Below are 12,244 nucleotides of genomic sequence, written 5' to 3' on the forward strand. Positions count from 1 at the left end.
AATCTACTAAATAATATGTGCACCTCATTAACAATTGAAAAAAAGTGCGTAAGATAGCGTTTACTCTAGGATAAGTGTGAACTGTGCTTTTTTAGAATTGAACTACGGTAACAAAAATGTTAAAGTATTAATGTCTTAGAAACAGTTGTGTTTCTTGCCAAACGATTTTCATCTTACATAGAATGTGGTTTCTGTACTTTGACACGGCTTCCGTGTTAAAATTGTGTTTGTTTTGTTCTTGTTTTTTTGTGTTTCTTTATTTCTTTGGTGTGACTGTACCTCTGTATTAATAAATCTGCTCACCCCTTCATTCTGGCAGTACCACCAGGAACTTTCGCTCTGTCTTTGTTCCGTTAGGGAAGGGGACTACTTCCTATTGCAGCACAACATGGCAGTGGTTTGATTGCGTTGTTGTACACATTGTGTTTCAGTTACAATATACAAAGTTTAGAAGGTAAAAGCAGATTGCCTTAGCCCTGAGAAAATGTACAGACCGGGTTTCCGACATCCACCTCCTCCAGGAAACGGAGGCATGGATCAAAGACCTGCGGGGTTTCGTGGCTCCCCGACAGGGCCCTGCTTTGGAGGAGGTGGACAGGCGTGCTTGCCGCCTCCACCTAACCGGGGATTTTTAAACGCCACGTCTCCGCCTTATGGCCAGAGACCATGGCAATACTCTGGCAAATCCCCCCATACTCCTCCGAAGAATTTTTACGGCAATAACAACAACGGTAGCGGTGGTATGGGGTGCTATAACAGCCCGTCCCCGGGTCAGACCGCGCCGAGGCCAAGCCCTAGGTTCTCGACTCCGTACGCAAAGTGCCCCGGAGGTCACAACGATTACCACCACCACCACCACTACCAGAAGTACAGCCCTGGACAACAGAGAGGCTATCGGCAGGTAACAATAAGGGGGCTACAAATGCTTTTTTTTCCCGAAATTGCAAAAGTAATCGTTGTGCTAAATTCAGCACACGGCTAAATAACTACACATGCACGCTAATTTTAAACAAGGTGTGTGTGTTTTTGTTTGTTTGTTTTTTGTTTTCCCGACGCCTGGTCTTTCATCGATAAATTGCATATGGAGATGAAAGGTTACATGGTTTTGGGGTCTTCATAACTGTTGGAAAGATATTTTAACTGTAGCAGATTTTGTGATTTTACCAATGCTTCTGAAAACTAAGGATCACAGCGCCCTTGCGGAAATGTCCTATAGTACCACTATATTGGACTAAAAAGGTTTTAGAGAAATCCTAAAGGATTCTTTTAAACGCGAATATATATTCTCCTATAGTACTCAAAAGGGTCTCCATACAGTCGTACTATAGGACACTCTATAGGATATTCAACAGGACTTGACCAATTTATTATAGGACTTTCTATAGGTTATTTCTGTAAGGGCGTCTTTACGCCGAAGACAAATTTACCTTTTTTGTTTGTTTATGGCAACTCAGGTTGAATCTTTGAATTATGTTTGAGTTTCTTGTTTAACATTATCATTTATTTATTATCCATGGACAAAAAAATATGCAGGTTGCGCTTTGGAGCAAATACATGATAAATCTAGCCAAACGTAGTGTGTGTGTTTTTTTGTTTGTTTGTTTGTTTTGTGTTAGGTAGAATTGTTTGGAGGTTACGGTAGACTTAACTCGCACACTCAGTTAGAAAATGTTGACACATGTTTTTGTTGTTAAACAGTAATAGGTAATTTTAACAACAATAATGGGGAAATTGTGAATTTATGAAATACTGTGAAAACATTACTGCGTTTTACCTTTGAGGGCGTTGAGCGTCGGATGTAGTAGCCCAAGTAAACCGCTAGAGGGTGCAAAGCCAACGGTGTTGAAATAATAGTAAGAGTTAGTTTGTGTCAGTTTTATAGGTTTGGTTTAGGGGTAGGTGTAGAGGTTTGATTAAGTTTAGGGGTTAGCTGACATGATGTGGCACGGACTGAAGTTGGGCATGGACAAATAAATGGTGTTAGTAATTGTAAGTGAAGTAAGGTGAATGAAGGAGTAACATGACGTGTAGTTAAGTTAGTTCTGTTGAAGTTTTACGGTTTTTGGATAAAGAAGAATATAATATAATGGTACAGCTGTATTTATTTTGTTTTACTATATTTTTGGAAATAACTTTTTGGAATGTTATATTCTGCATTGTTATTTATACGAATATAAAGGTCAATGATGAGCAATTTGATAGAATTTTGTGTTTTTTAGTGTGCAATTTAAGTGTTAAGTTCTTTTGCACCCTCTAGTGGCTACTACATCTGACTCTCGTCCCTGAACTGAAAAGTATTACGCAGTAATGTTTTCACAGTTTCATAAATTAATTTCTGCATTTCTCACTTTATTGTTATTAGACTAACTTATTAAAGTGTAGTAACACATTTTGCAGAATTTTCTATTTGAGTGTGAGTTAAGTGTACCATAGCCTATTTAGGTTTAAATTAGGGCTTCAACTATCCACAGACCTATACGTATATTTAAATAATTATTAATCAAAGCATTAAATTAATTTCTTATGTACTGCTGTAGCTGCATTTTCCAGTAGATTTTAGTGGAATCGACGACGATGAAAGAAACAGTTGGCACAAACGAGAATAGCAGGTTATATTCTTATCTGCTGGTCTGCATTTACACAATTTCTGTATGTCACACACTTGGTTATACTTGTCTAGAGAATCGCTTAACTTAATTTTGACATCCTTTACAGCAATATACTTGTGTAGTAGGACTTCCTTCTGTGCAGTAGTAAAAAACAAAACACAAAAAAACACAGGTCCAAATAGATTTTCAGCACTGAAAAGGGGACCCAGTCATTTTAGAGCCAGAGGAAGGGCATTTTTAAAGCCTTGGTTGACCCTCTGTTAATGATAGGAGCATCTTGTGCTGTCTATCCTACTTGTAGTTTTGCTTTAAAATAAACCAGTATTTGTTCAGCAGCATCCCCTTTCTGTTCCCCCAAATGTGTACCGAATGACATGCAGAATCTTTATTTTGAGTCTTAAGTTGTGCTCTGCATGGTCTCTTCCACCTGAAGAAATTCCAAACAAAATAAATTCCTTCCCTTGCTAGTACTACAGAACTCATGTAAATGCAGAATTGTTTGTTTGTTTGTTTTTATCATTAAAATTTAAAAAAAAAAAAAAAACTTAAATCCACCACCAGTAATGTAGGCAGGTGGCATAGTTGTTGGCCCTGAGTAAGACTCTGCTACAGGGTGTGTTGCTAACATGGTTCAGAAGAACTATAGTCTATAAGAATTGGTGGTTCCTGCTTCATGGAAATCATGCATGCAGTCTGGGTCATGGGATCTGACACTCAAAAACAACTCAGAAGCAGTTTCATTTGATCATACGTATTTTAAAGCAGAATTAAATCTGTTTCAACATTTTACAAAGTAGGCCTAGGTCTAATGCATAATAACACAAAACACCTATAAATTAAGGTTCAGGAATATAATTGGTTTGCAGCTAAGGTGACACAGACTTCCGGAAATGGCTAATTTAACCAAATTCAAGCAAATTAAGTGCTACATTATATTATCTAAAGCAGAACATATCAGTATTCTTACTTGGTTTAGGCTAGTAAAGTAGAAACCATGTGGGTTTTTTCTAAAGAATTGTGCATAGTGTTAAATTGAACACTTAGCAGTTAATAGTTTACTGCTTATAGTCCATTGAGAGGAATGAACAAGCCCAGCCCTTTATAAACCTCCTCAGTATAGTTCAAAGGTGTTGTCCTCCTAACAAACCCTGGGCATATTTATTAAGGTCTTTAAACCAAAATGAAACTTGCAAGTTTTGTAAAAGGTAAATTAAACTTCTAACGTTACGTTACTAGTAATAGACTTTACACACTCAAATTTTAAACTTTTTAGTTGTTACTTGGTTTACAAATAATTTTTTTAAAAGAAAACAATAGAGGTAAAAGCCTTAATACATCAGGCCCCTGTGTTGTCATTATGATTGAGCTACTGTAGTTTACTAAAAAGGCTACTGCTTGTCTTAATGTGTTATTTTAATAACGGGGGTCATAATTTCAAGAAAGATAGAGTACTGAGCCTTTTGTCAAAATTGGATTGTACCAATACAGCATTATGAAAGTCTGAGTATGATGAACAAGAGGTTTTACATATCCAGTTCATAATGTTGTTGGTTGTAGTAAGTTGCATCCCGAGTTAGTAAACTTAAATGAGTGTCATAAACCTCAGGGCAGATACTTTACTTAAATGTTCCATGTTTGTAAATTCAAAACGGATTCTTAATTGAATCCTTAACAGTAATTTTTTTTTTTTGTGTGTGTGTGTGATGGAGGAGGGGGCTTTCTGTCGTGTTTTAAGTTATTAACCCTTTTTATTCTAGAAACTGTCTACACGTTTAAGGAAATAGGTAGTGTACCTACCCTTGATGAAGAAAGTGCATAACACTTCAAGCCATTGCTTTAAATGAAAAGTGAGCAATTTGCGTGCCTGTGTTCCACAAATAGAGGTTGATTGTGAATGTTAAGTATTAACTGTTTCAGCACTGCAGAACTACAAAGTTTTTGGCCAGTGGTTAAATATGTAATATAGAATGTATTGGGTGCTGTATGATACAAGCTGATATCCACTCCATGAGGTCAGAGCAGCAATGGTCTTGCTGGCCACCGTGAATTTGAGTGAAAATCAGCATATATGATACAGCACCCTATATTATATATTTATTTAGCAAAAAAATAATTGAACCATGTAGCTAATTTGAATGTGGTGTCATTTCCATCTGATAAGCTTCAGATAGCTGTAAAACATCATTGATATCACAGGGGAAAAAAATGGGGGCGGGGCAGGGCAATGTGCTTTAATTTTGTTTCCCACTTACAAAATTATGGACAAGCCCATATCTTACTAGGATGTGGTTCACAACAATTCTAAATAACCTTTCATATCTCAGGGTGTACGTTTCTAAGAGTTAAATGAGGAGCGCCTTTCAATTAACTGTCCAAACTAGTAAACCTAGTATTGAAGTACAGTACCGTTTACGTGGACGTTTTTCATAGAACCTGGGTCTTGAGAAATACGTTAAATTAGATTGTAGTTGAAAACAGAAAAAAAGGTGCTGGAACTATGGGTCTTGATTTGTAACTGTATGAATAACTAGAAATATAAATGCCCTACATTGTATTATTTTTTTCTTATTTTTTTTTCAAAAACTCTCAAGCTTTTATTTAACATTCACATTGAACTTTATCAAACATACCTTTAATGGCACTTTAAAAGAAAGATTAGAGGGGGGAAAGCGCATACAATTTGGATCAATAAAGCTTAAATCGGAACAAAAATATTGTGTTAAATATTACTTTTATTTATTTTTTCAATTATGGAATGTTTCTTTACATGATTGATTTTCTCTCAAAGGGTTCACCCAGGACATCCACACCGTTTGGTTCTGCGCATGGCAGAGAGAAAAGAGTGTCTAATGATGTGGAAAACTATTACAGACCTTCAATGCTTGAGGACCCATGGGCTAGCCTAGAGCCAGTTACTGTTACAGACACTAACCAGAAGTACAACAGAGAGCAAACAACAAACACTGGTAAAAGAGGGAGGTATTTCAGTTAAAACCCGATACATAGACTCCCTTTTTTATTACAGCAACGCAGATTCAGAAGCAGGATCACATCCTTTTTATAGGGATATACCTGGACAAAGTACTGTTTACATGAACATGAAAATGGGTTTTAGTTAAACATGTTTTGTAATACAGTATTATTTTATGAGACTTTTTTTTTTCTTCTTTTTTTTTACTGCATTGGGTATTTCCAAAGGGGAGAGGTGGATGGTGTTGGGAGTTTTCTTAGTACTCTGGGGATCTGGAAGTGCTTCCCTGCCCTGAAGAAATTAATAATTGGTGTTCTTTAATCACTAGCAAACAGTTAGCAACTGGTAAAACAGCATCTCACTATTTACCTCTTTGAATACCAGCAGGCACCTTGAATGCCTGATTTTTTACTGAGATACCATTGAAATGGTAATTTTTTTATCACAATGTTTTTAGACTGACTTTACAGTGGAATTACAATGGAAGTTTGTACACCCTTGATTGTTTTCCAAAATTGTACATAACATAAAATTATTTGTAGCGAACATTCTTGTCATCTGTAGTTTGTCATAAAGTAGTGTATATATGGGTATGTACTGTATTTAAGATGAATCATGTGTTAGAATGCTGTTTTCCTTTGGTTTGTATAAGAAATGAAATATGTGTTAGAAGACCAGAACGGTACCAAACGTTAAACACATTTTAACCATCTCAGGAAATGTTTTCCATTGTGTAAAATAAATAAACTGTTATGACAGGTTTATATAGGAATGAAACCTAAATTCTGTTAAATCTCCAATTGTGGAATATTTTTCACTGAACAATATCAAAATAACCGTAATGTTGTAGGGTGTCTACATATATTTTGTTATGTATTTACTTAGTCTGATTCAAACCCAAATACAGCTAATTTAAACGGCTGTAAAATAAACCTTTGTTTAACAGTTATTTTAGACTACTTTCAGTCAAGGCAAATGTCAACATATCTGTAATTTAAACTGGGATGGTTTTTTGTTTTTTAAATCCCTTTCATTAATGTTTGATTAATACACCATCTCAGCTTTTGCAAGCTGAGTTTTCTGTTTATTATATTTAAATAAAATAATATCAAGGTGAACATGAATAATTCTACATTGCGTTTGTTGTTAATGTGCCAGTTTCAAGCCAAACTAAAGATACATTGCAAATCAACCTTTTTGGTTTTATAAAAACATAAAACACACATTTTAACATGAAGTTTTCAGCTTTGCATGTTTTAAAAAATAATGTCAGGGTTACTAACCAGTTTGTAGGCTGGCCAACCTGTAGAATATAAGTCACTCCAGGGCTCCTGATAAGTGTGCAGTTGTTCTAGCTTGCTGGATGTGCTTAAGGTAACAACCCGAGGCAAATCTGTTAAGCTAATATATGAAAGTATATGTTTGTGCCCTGAAGAAGGTAAATGTGTATTTAATTGATACAAAGTTAGTTTTCGCCACATTTGAAATGATCTTCAATAGTGACATCTAAGTTTTAACTTCATGCTCGTTTTAGTTTAAACACATTGGATGCCTCAGTTAAAGGTAATATTAAAATAGTAGCACCTTTCCCATAAAAATAAAATTAAAACCAACAGGGACTCCAGGTTGTCAATACAAAATATAATCGGGCTACATTTATTTTTGTTGCGTTCTACCAATAATATCGATTGTGGCATCTCAATCACAGGTTAAGACAATAGATCACAACCTTAGTCATAATGACCAATGGACTGTTATTGCATTACAGCTGCAAGGTTTGAAGGTAAGAGTTTTATTTCTATTTTTACAGATAGTTTTTAAAGGCTTAACAGTTGGGGCCAAGGTTTTCACATGTAATTGCAGATTCACAACAAACCATGTGCATACAGTGGAAACCCATGGTCAGGAATGCATTTCTTTTTCAGTTCTCATGTATTTTGTAGTATTTCTTGAAACATGTTGTGTGTGTTTTATTTTTTCTCTTATCAACATGTTTTAAAGTGTTGTATTAATCATACAGTATGTTTCTATGCAAATGTATATTCTAAATATCAGTGCCCTATTTATAAGTATTATACTTATGGTTTACAATCTTAATCTAATTTGAATACTGACTGTTTGGGCATGTATGCTGAACCAGTCTTATGGTTTTATAGCTAAACTGCACATGGCAAAACTAGCTCCTAGGCATGTATTAATGCAAGCTATGAATTGTGCAGCCTGGCTGAGCTGTTCTCTTAAATATAAAGGTTGCAGTTCCAAATCTGAGTGTTTCTGTGAAGCATAGGCAACAGCCCTTGACATGTTGCTCAGTTGTCAGCCAATGAGATAGCAGACAGAAACTGATATTTCTCTTTTGACATTGTTACAAAAATAGTCCGATGTAGTTTAAAACCCAAGAGTCATCTGAAGGGCACTTCATTTATCAGTATACTGGACAACAACACGCATTGATATTGTATTTAGAAAAATGCAGGCTGTCTGGACCTAGCCAGTGTGTTGCTGCATTGAACATGTCTTTAAACTTTCCTTGTTTAGAAATAACATACAATTTTATTTATATTATTGTGTTTTATATTATTGTGTGTTAGGCACATCAGAGTTCTGAACCATTAACAACTGCAGATTACATGGATGTCTCCAATTATACAAATACAAAGAAATGTCAGATGCATTTGACTGCAGCAAGAAAGGAAATGAGAAAAAGGAAGCATGTACTTTCATCGTTCCCACTGTGCTTGGTTACTGAGAATCAAAATATTGGTAAGAATGAAGTGGCTTTGTTTATGACCGGGTCTATATGTGTAATGCATTTGTTTGGCATGTTTTTGTTTGTTTGCAGTCATTATGTAAAACACCTGGTTGTAACTGATTTATTTGACATCTTGCTCACAAACTCCCACCCCCTTTTCAGAAATAAAACTCTAGCTGCTCTTATTTACATTGACTATCAAAACGTTTTATGGTTGAATTGATGTTGGAAATGCATGCATGAAACATAAACTGTAGTCTGTTTTTAAATTGGCTAATTTCAGTTCATTTTGAGAGTAAGACAAAAAACTGCAGTGGCACCATATTTAAAGTTTGTGAGGAAAAAAATATTTAAGCAGATATGTTTCGTATGGTGATTTCTCAACAACAAAACTGAGTCTTAAAATAAGAACGTTTTCATTAATTAGATTATAAACAACATTGATTAAATAAATGCCTTGTGTAATTGTTCAGCTTAGTGCACATATTTACATATAAATAATGGAATGTACTGTGTTCATGTAAAGCTGTTTAATGTATGCAGGACAAACATCTAAAGACTGGGGCCTTTTTAAAACCGTTTTTACTAGGCATCCGTTATTACTTTGCAGATTAATAACATTGTTTTTCATTGGGAACGGATGGATAATTGTCATGTGCTATCAATCTACTTAAAGCATTTCTGGAAATGAATAAAATAAAATATAGTACACTGTGCCCTTTGACAGTCTTAAGCATATGACATTTACCCGTACTGAATGCACATTGCCTTTGTGAAACAGCCGCTAGTTAGTTCTTCATTCTTTAGAATACTGTACTTACAATGGAAGTTTACCATTCCAGTCTGTGCACGTATATGTAAACTTAGTAATAAATAGTTTCCTTTTTAATGGGTAATTAATTGTTTTCTACTTAGTCATAGATATTCCCCATGGGTTGAACTTTAACTGCTGGTTTCACAGACTGTAGTTTGCACTGGTCTTGTCTACCTAATGCTACCTTGGTACGGTAGTGCAACATTAGTGTCAATCGGGGTCTGAAACCAGCTGTAAAACTTAATTGATTTTAATCCCCACTTCATGATATATTGACTAGATCCTGTGATTTTGTGTATTTTAGCATGTAACATTTTTTTAACCATTTCTGTCATTAAAAGTATTTGATTTTAGTTCTTACTCTGCCCCAACTGCAGATATCAGTGACAATATGGTTGTATATTAATTTAGTTCTTTCTTTTCCTCTTAATTCTCAGAAATATTATTTTAAGTTTCCCTCATATTTTGTTATCCCTTCATAATTTGCAGGGTAATACCCACAACCTTTGAGCAAGTCTTAAGAGTACCTAAAATCCCTTTATTGGCAGAACATGTACGATTCACTTATGTTAAAGAATGCTGGACAAGATGTTTTGGAACACCAATCATGAAAACAGTATTTTGCTAGAAAGATACGGAAGCCCCTGAAAAGAAGAATGAATATGTATTACTTGGCATGATGACTATTAATTAGTCATTTAACAGATGTTTTCTCTAAAGTGACTTGGAGACTAGGGGTGAACTAGGCTATGCATCAACAACTGCTATCATTTACAATAGGACCTCTGTTTTACGTCTCATCCAAAGGACTAACAGGTAAATGCATTTAAATCTTTGTTCTTTGGGGGTGGTGGTGGTGGATAATGTAATTTTGAAATATACTAACATTGTCCTTTTTACTAGGCTGAATGCTCATCAATGAACTGGGCTGAAGATGGTATTGCTTGAACCTAGACATCTCGGTGGAGGTGTTTTTCATGCAAAATTACCTGCTGGAATGTTTTCAACATTTTTTTTAGAACCTACAGGAATGATGTCGCCATGATGACAACATTCAAATGTGTCTGACGTCAAATCCTTAAAGATCTGTTACCATTAATCCTATTTATTGAGTTACAAATTCAAGATCAGTAATTGGAGGGATGTTAAAGAAGACCATATCTTCACTGCTAAAGTAAGTAAGCCTCATTATTTTATTTGGCAGATGCCTTTACCCAAGGCGACTCTAAACAATTTACCAAGTATTTATCTACTTAAGATTTTAAATCCTGGATTTCCTCATATGCATGAATATTACAGTGTTTACTTTGAATATATTTTGCATATCTTGACAGGCAGCAGTAATAAACTCTTTTGCAGTCAAACATGTTCTCGCATTGTTTTGCCTGCGTAAATGCTAATTATAGACTGTTTGGGGTGTTATAACCAATTAGGTGCATGTTCTGCCTACTGCAAGCCACAACACATCAAAAGGAAACCACATTCATGACATCATCTGTACCATGTTACATTTCTATGGTGCTTTTTTCTCTATTAGTACGGTTGTCATAGGACTGCAATGGACTCTGGTTTATATCAACACTCGTAGCCTTGGTCTGTTAACGTCGACTGTTAACCAGTATTCCCTCATACACAGATGTTTGCCACCATATATAAATACTTGCTAAAACACTTCCCTGACCAGAAGAGTGACCCTCAACTCAACAAGGCTTTATGGGTGGAATCCATTTACTAACAGCTGTAGCTGGACTTGACAAGTTTAATGCTGTACACTCCACTAATCAGCACAGTGCCCTCCTTGTTCACACTGCTTCGTTTGTATTCAATTAGTCTTTAATACATAATTTACAAATAACATTTTTCATTACAGCAAGGCTTCTATGACACCTACCAGTTCAGCATCAGGAAACCAATTGAAAAGATTAAGTAATGTAAAAAAATAAATAAATCAAACAGGCAGTGTAGCTCAAAAACCTTCAGAAATATACATTAATTTAGAAAATGAAGGCTTTCTAAAATATTTATAATCCTTGTTTTTCTTCTCCATCATTCAGTTGTTCAGCTTTTTCATTCTTGGATTCCTGTTCGATGGGTTTGATGTGCACAGGTAACCCAAAAATAACTCAGTCAAAACAAATGTTAGAAATGTACTTCCACAACTGTAAATACAGTTAGACCTGTCATGAAAAATCTAACCTCCATCCACTGTATTTGTAAAAATGACAAGTATGGACTGATTCCATCATATATACCCTAATTTTGATACTGAATAACCTATATCCTTGTATTATGAATAACAATGAATAGACTGATCATGTTTAATACAAATCTAGATAAGTTTTCTAGGTGCTGTAAATACATTTGTAACTCATGAACAGTGCCTCCACTATAAATGGCAGCGCTTTGCTACCAGGGTGTTAAGACTTTGGTAAAGGTCATTCCAATTCAATTGAATTCAGGAGAGATGTTGGTGATGCAAAATGTGATTGAGAAAATGGTGCCAGGGCAGATGTCATATACATACAAAAGGATCTTGTAACTCATGTCTCATGGAGAGAAAGTGTGGAGGTGGTAAAACATACTGACCTTTTGACCTAATGTTCTCCATAAAAGGGATGTCCTAGAAATTACTATTATCAAAAAAAAATATTTTATGCAAGAGGTCAAGTAAACCCTGGTCCATTTAAGCTAGAATTACCTATAAGCCATTCCAGTAACAATACACTTGTGAATATACAGTTGCAGATCAAAGTATTTTGGCAGTTAAAAAAAAAAAAAAGTGATTTCTAGCACAGTGTAACAAGTGAGAGTGCAAATGTGTTAATATTTTGCAATATTCATAATCCTTCTACAGTACAAAGGTCGCCAGTGCCTGAGGAAGAAAAGCCATACCATCACACAACCTCCACCATGTTTAACATTGGGCATGATGAACTTTTCTTTAAATTCCCTCTTCTTCCAAACATATTATTACTTTCTTGGTGAAAAAAGTGCTATTTTGGATTGATCTGACCATAAGTTGGTTGAAGAAATCATCAGGCTTCAAGTAATCAGTGGAAAACTCCAATCGCTTTCTTTTGTGTATTGTTTTTAACAAA

The 12,244-nt window shown here is 35.2% G+C and overlaps 1 protein-coding gene across 1 annotated transcript; it reads left to right on the top strand.

The window, feature by feature from the left end:
- The first annotated feature begins 368 nt into the window (after positions 1 to 368).
- LOC121312773 (M-phase-specific PLK1-interacting protein-like) lies at positions 369 to 9,923 on the top strand. The gene is made up of 2 exons (XM_041244519.1): positions 369 to 901; positions 5,398 to 9,923. Exons 1-2 carry the CDS (start codon positions 485 to 487, stop codon positions 5,599 to 5,601), a joined length of 621 nt encoding a protein of 206 aa, XP_041100453.1. The 5' UTR covers positions 369 to 484; the 3' UTR covers positions 5,602 to 9,923.
- Positions 9,924 to 12,244: the final 2,321 nt, after the last annotated feature.

The sequence above is a fragment of the Polyodon spathula genome, chromosome 3, assembly GCF_017654505.1.
Source record: "Polyodon spathula isolate WHYD16114869_AA chromosome 3, ASM1765450v1, whole genome shotgun sequence".
Classification (NCBI taxonomy): Eukaryota; Metazoa; Chordata; class Actinopteri; order Acipenseriformes; family Polyodontidae; genus Polyodon; species Polyodon spathula.

Bases quoted from the DNA above. Each gene is read 5' to 3' on its own strand.
- LOC121312773 (XM_041244519.1), top strand. From the start codon at position 485: ATGTACAGACCGGGTTTCCGACATCCACCTCCTCCAGGAAACGGAGGC. The intron at 902-5,397 runs GTAACAATAAGG...TTTCTCTCAAAG, and splicing joins AACAGAGAGGCTATCGGCAG to GGTTCACCCAGGACATCCAC.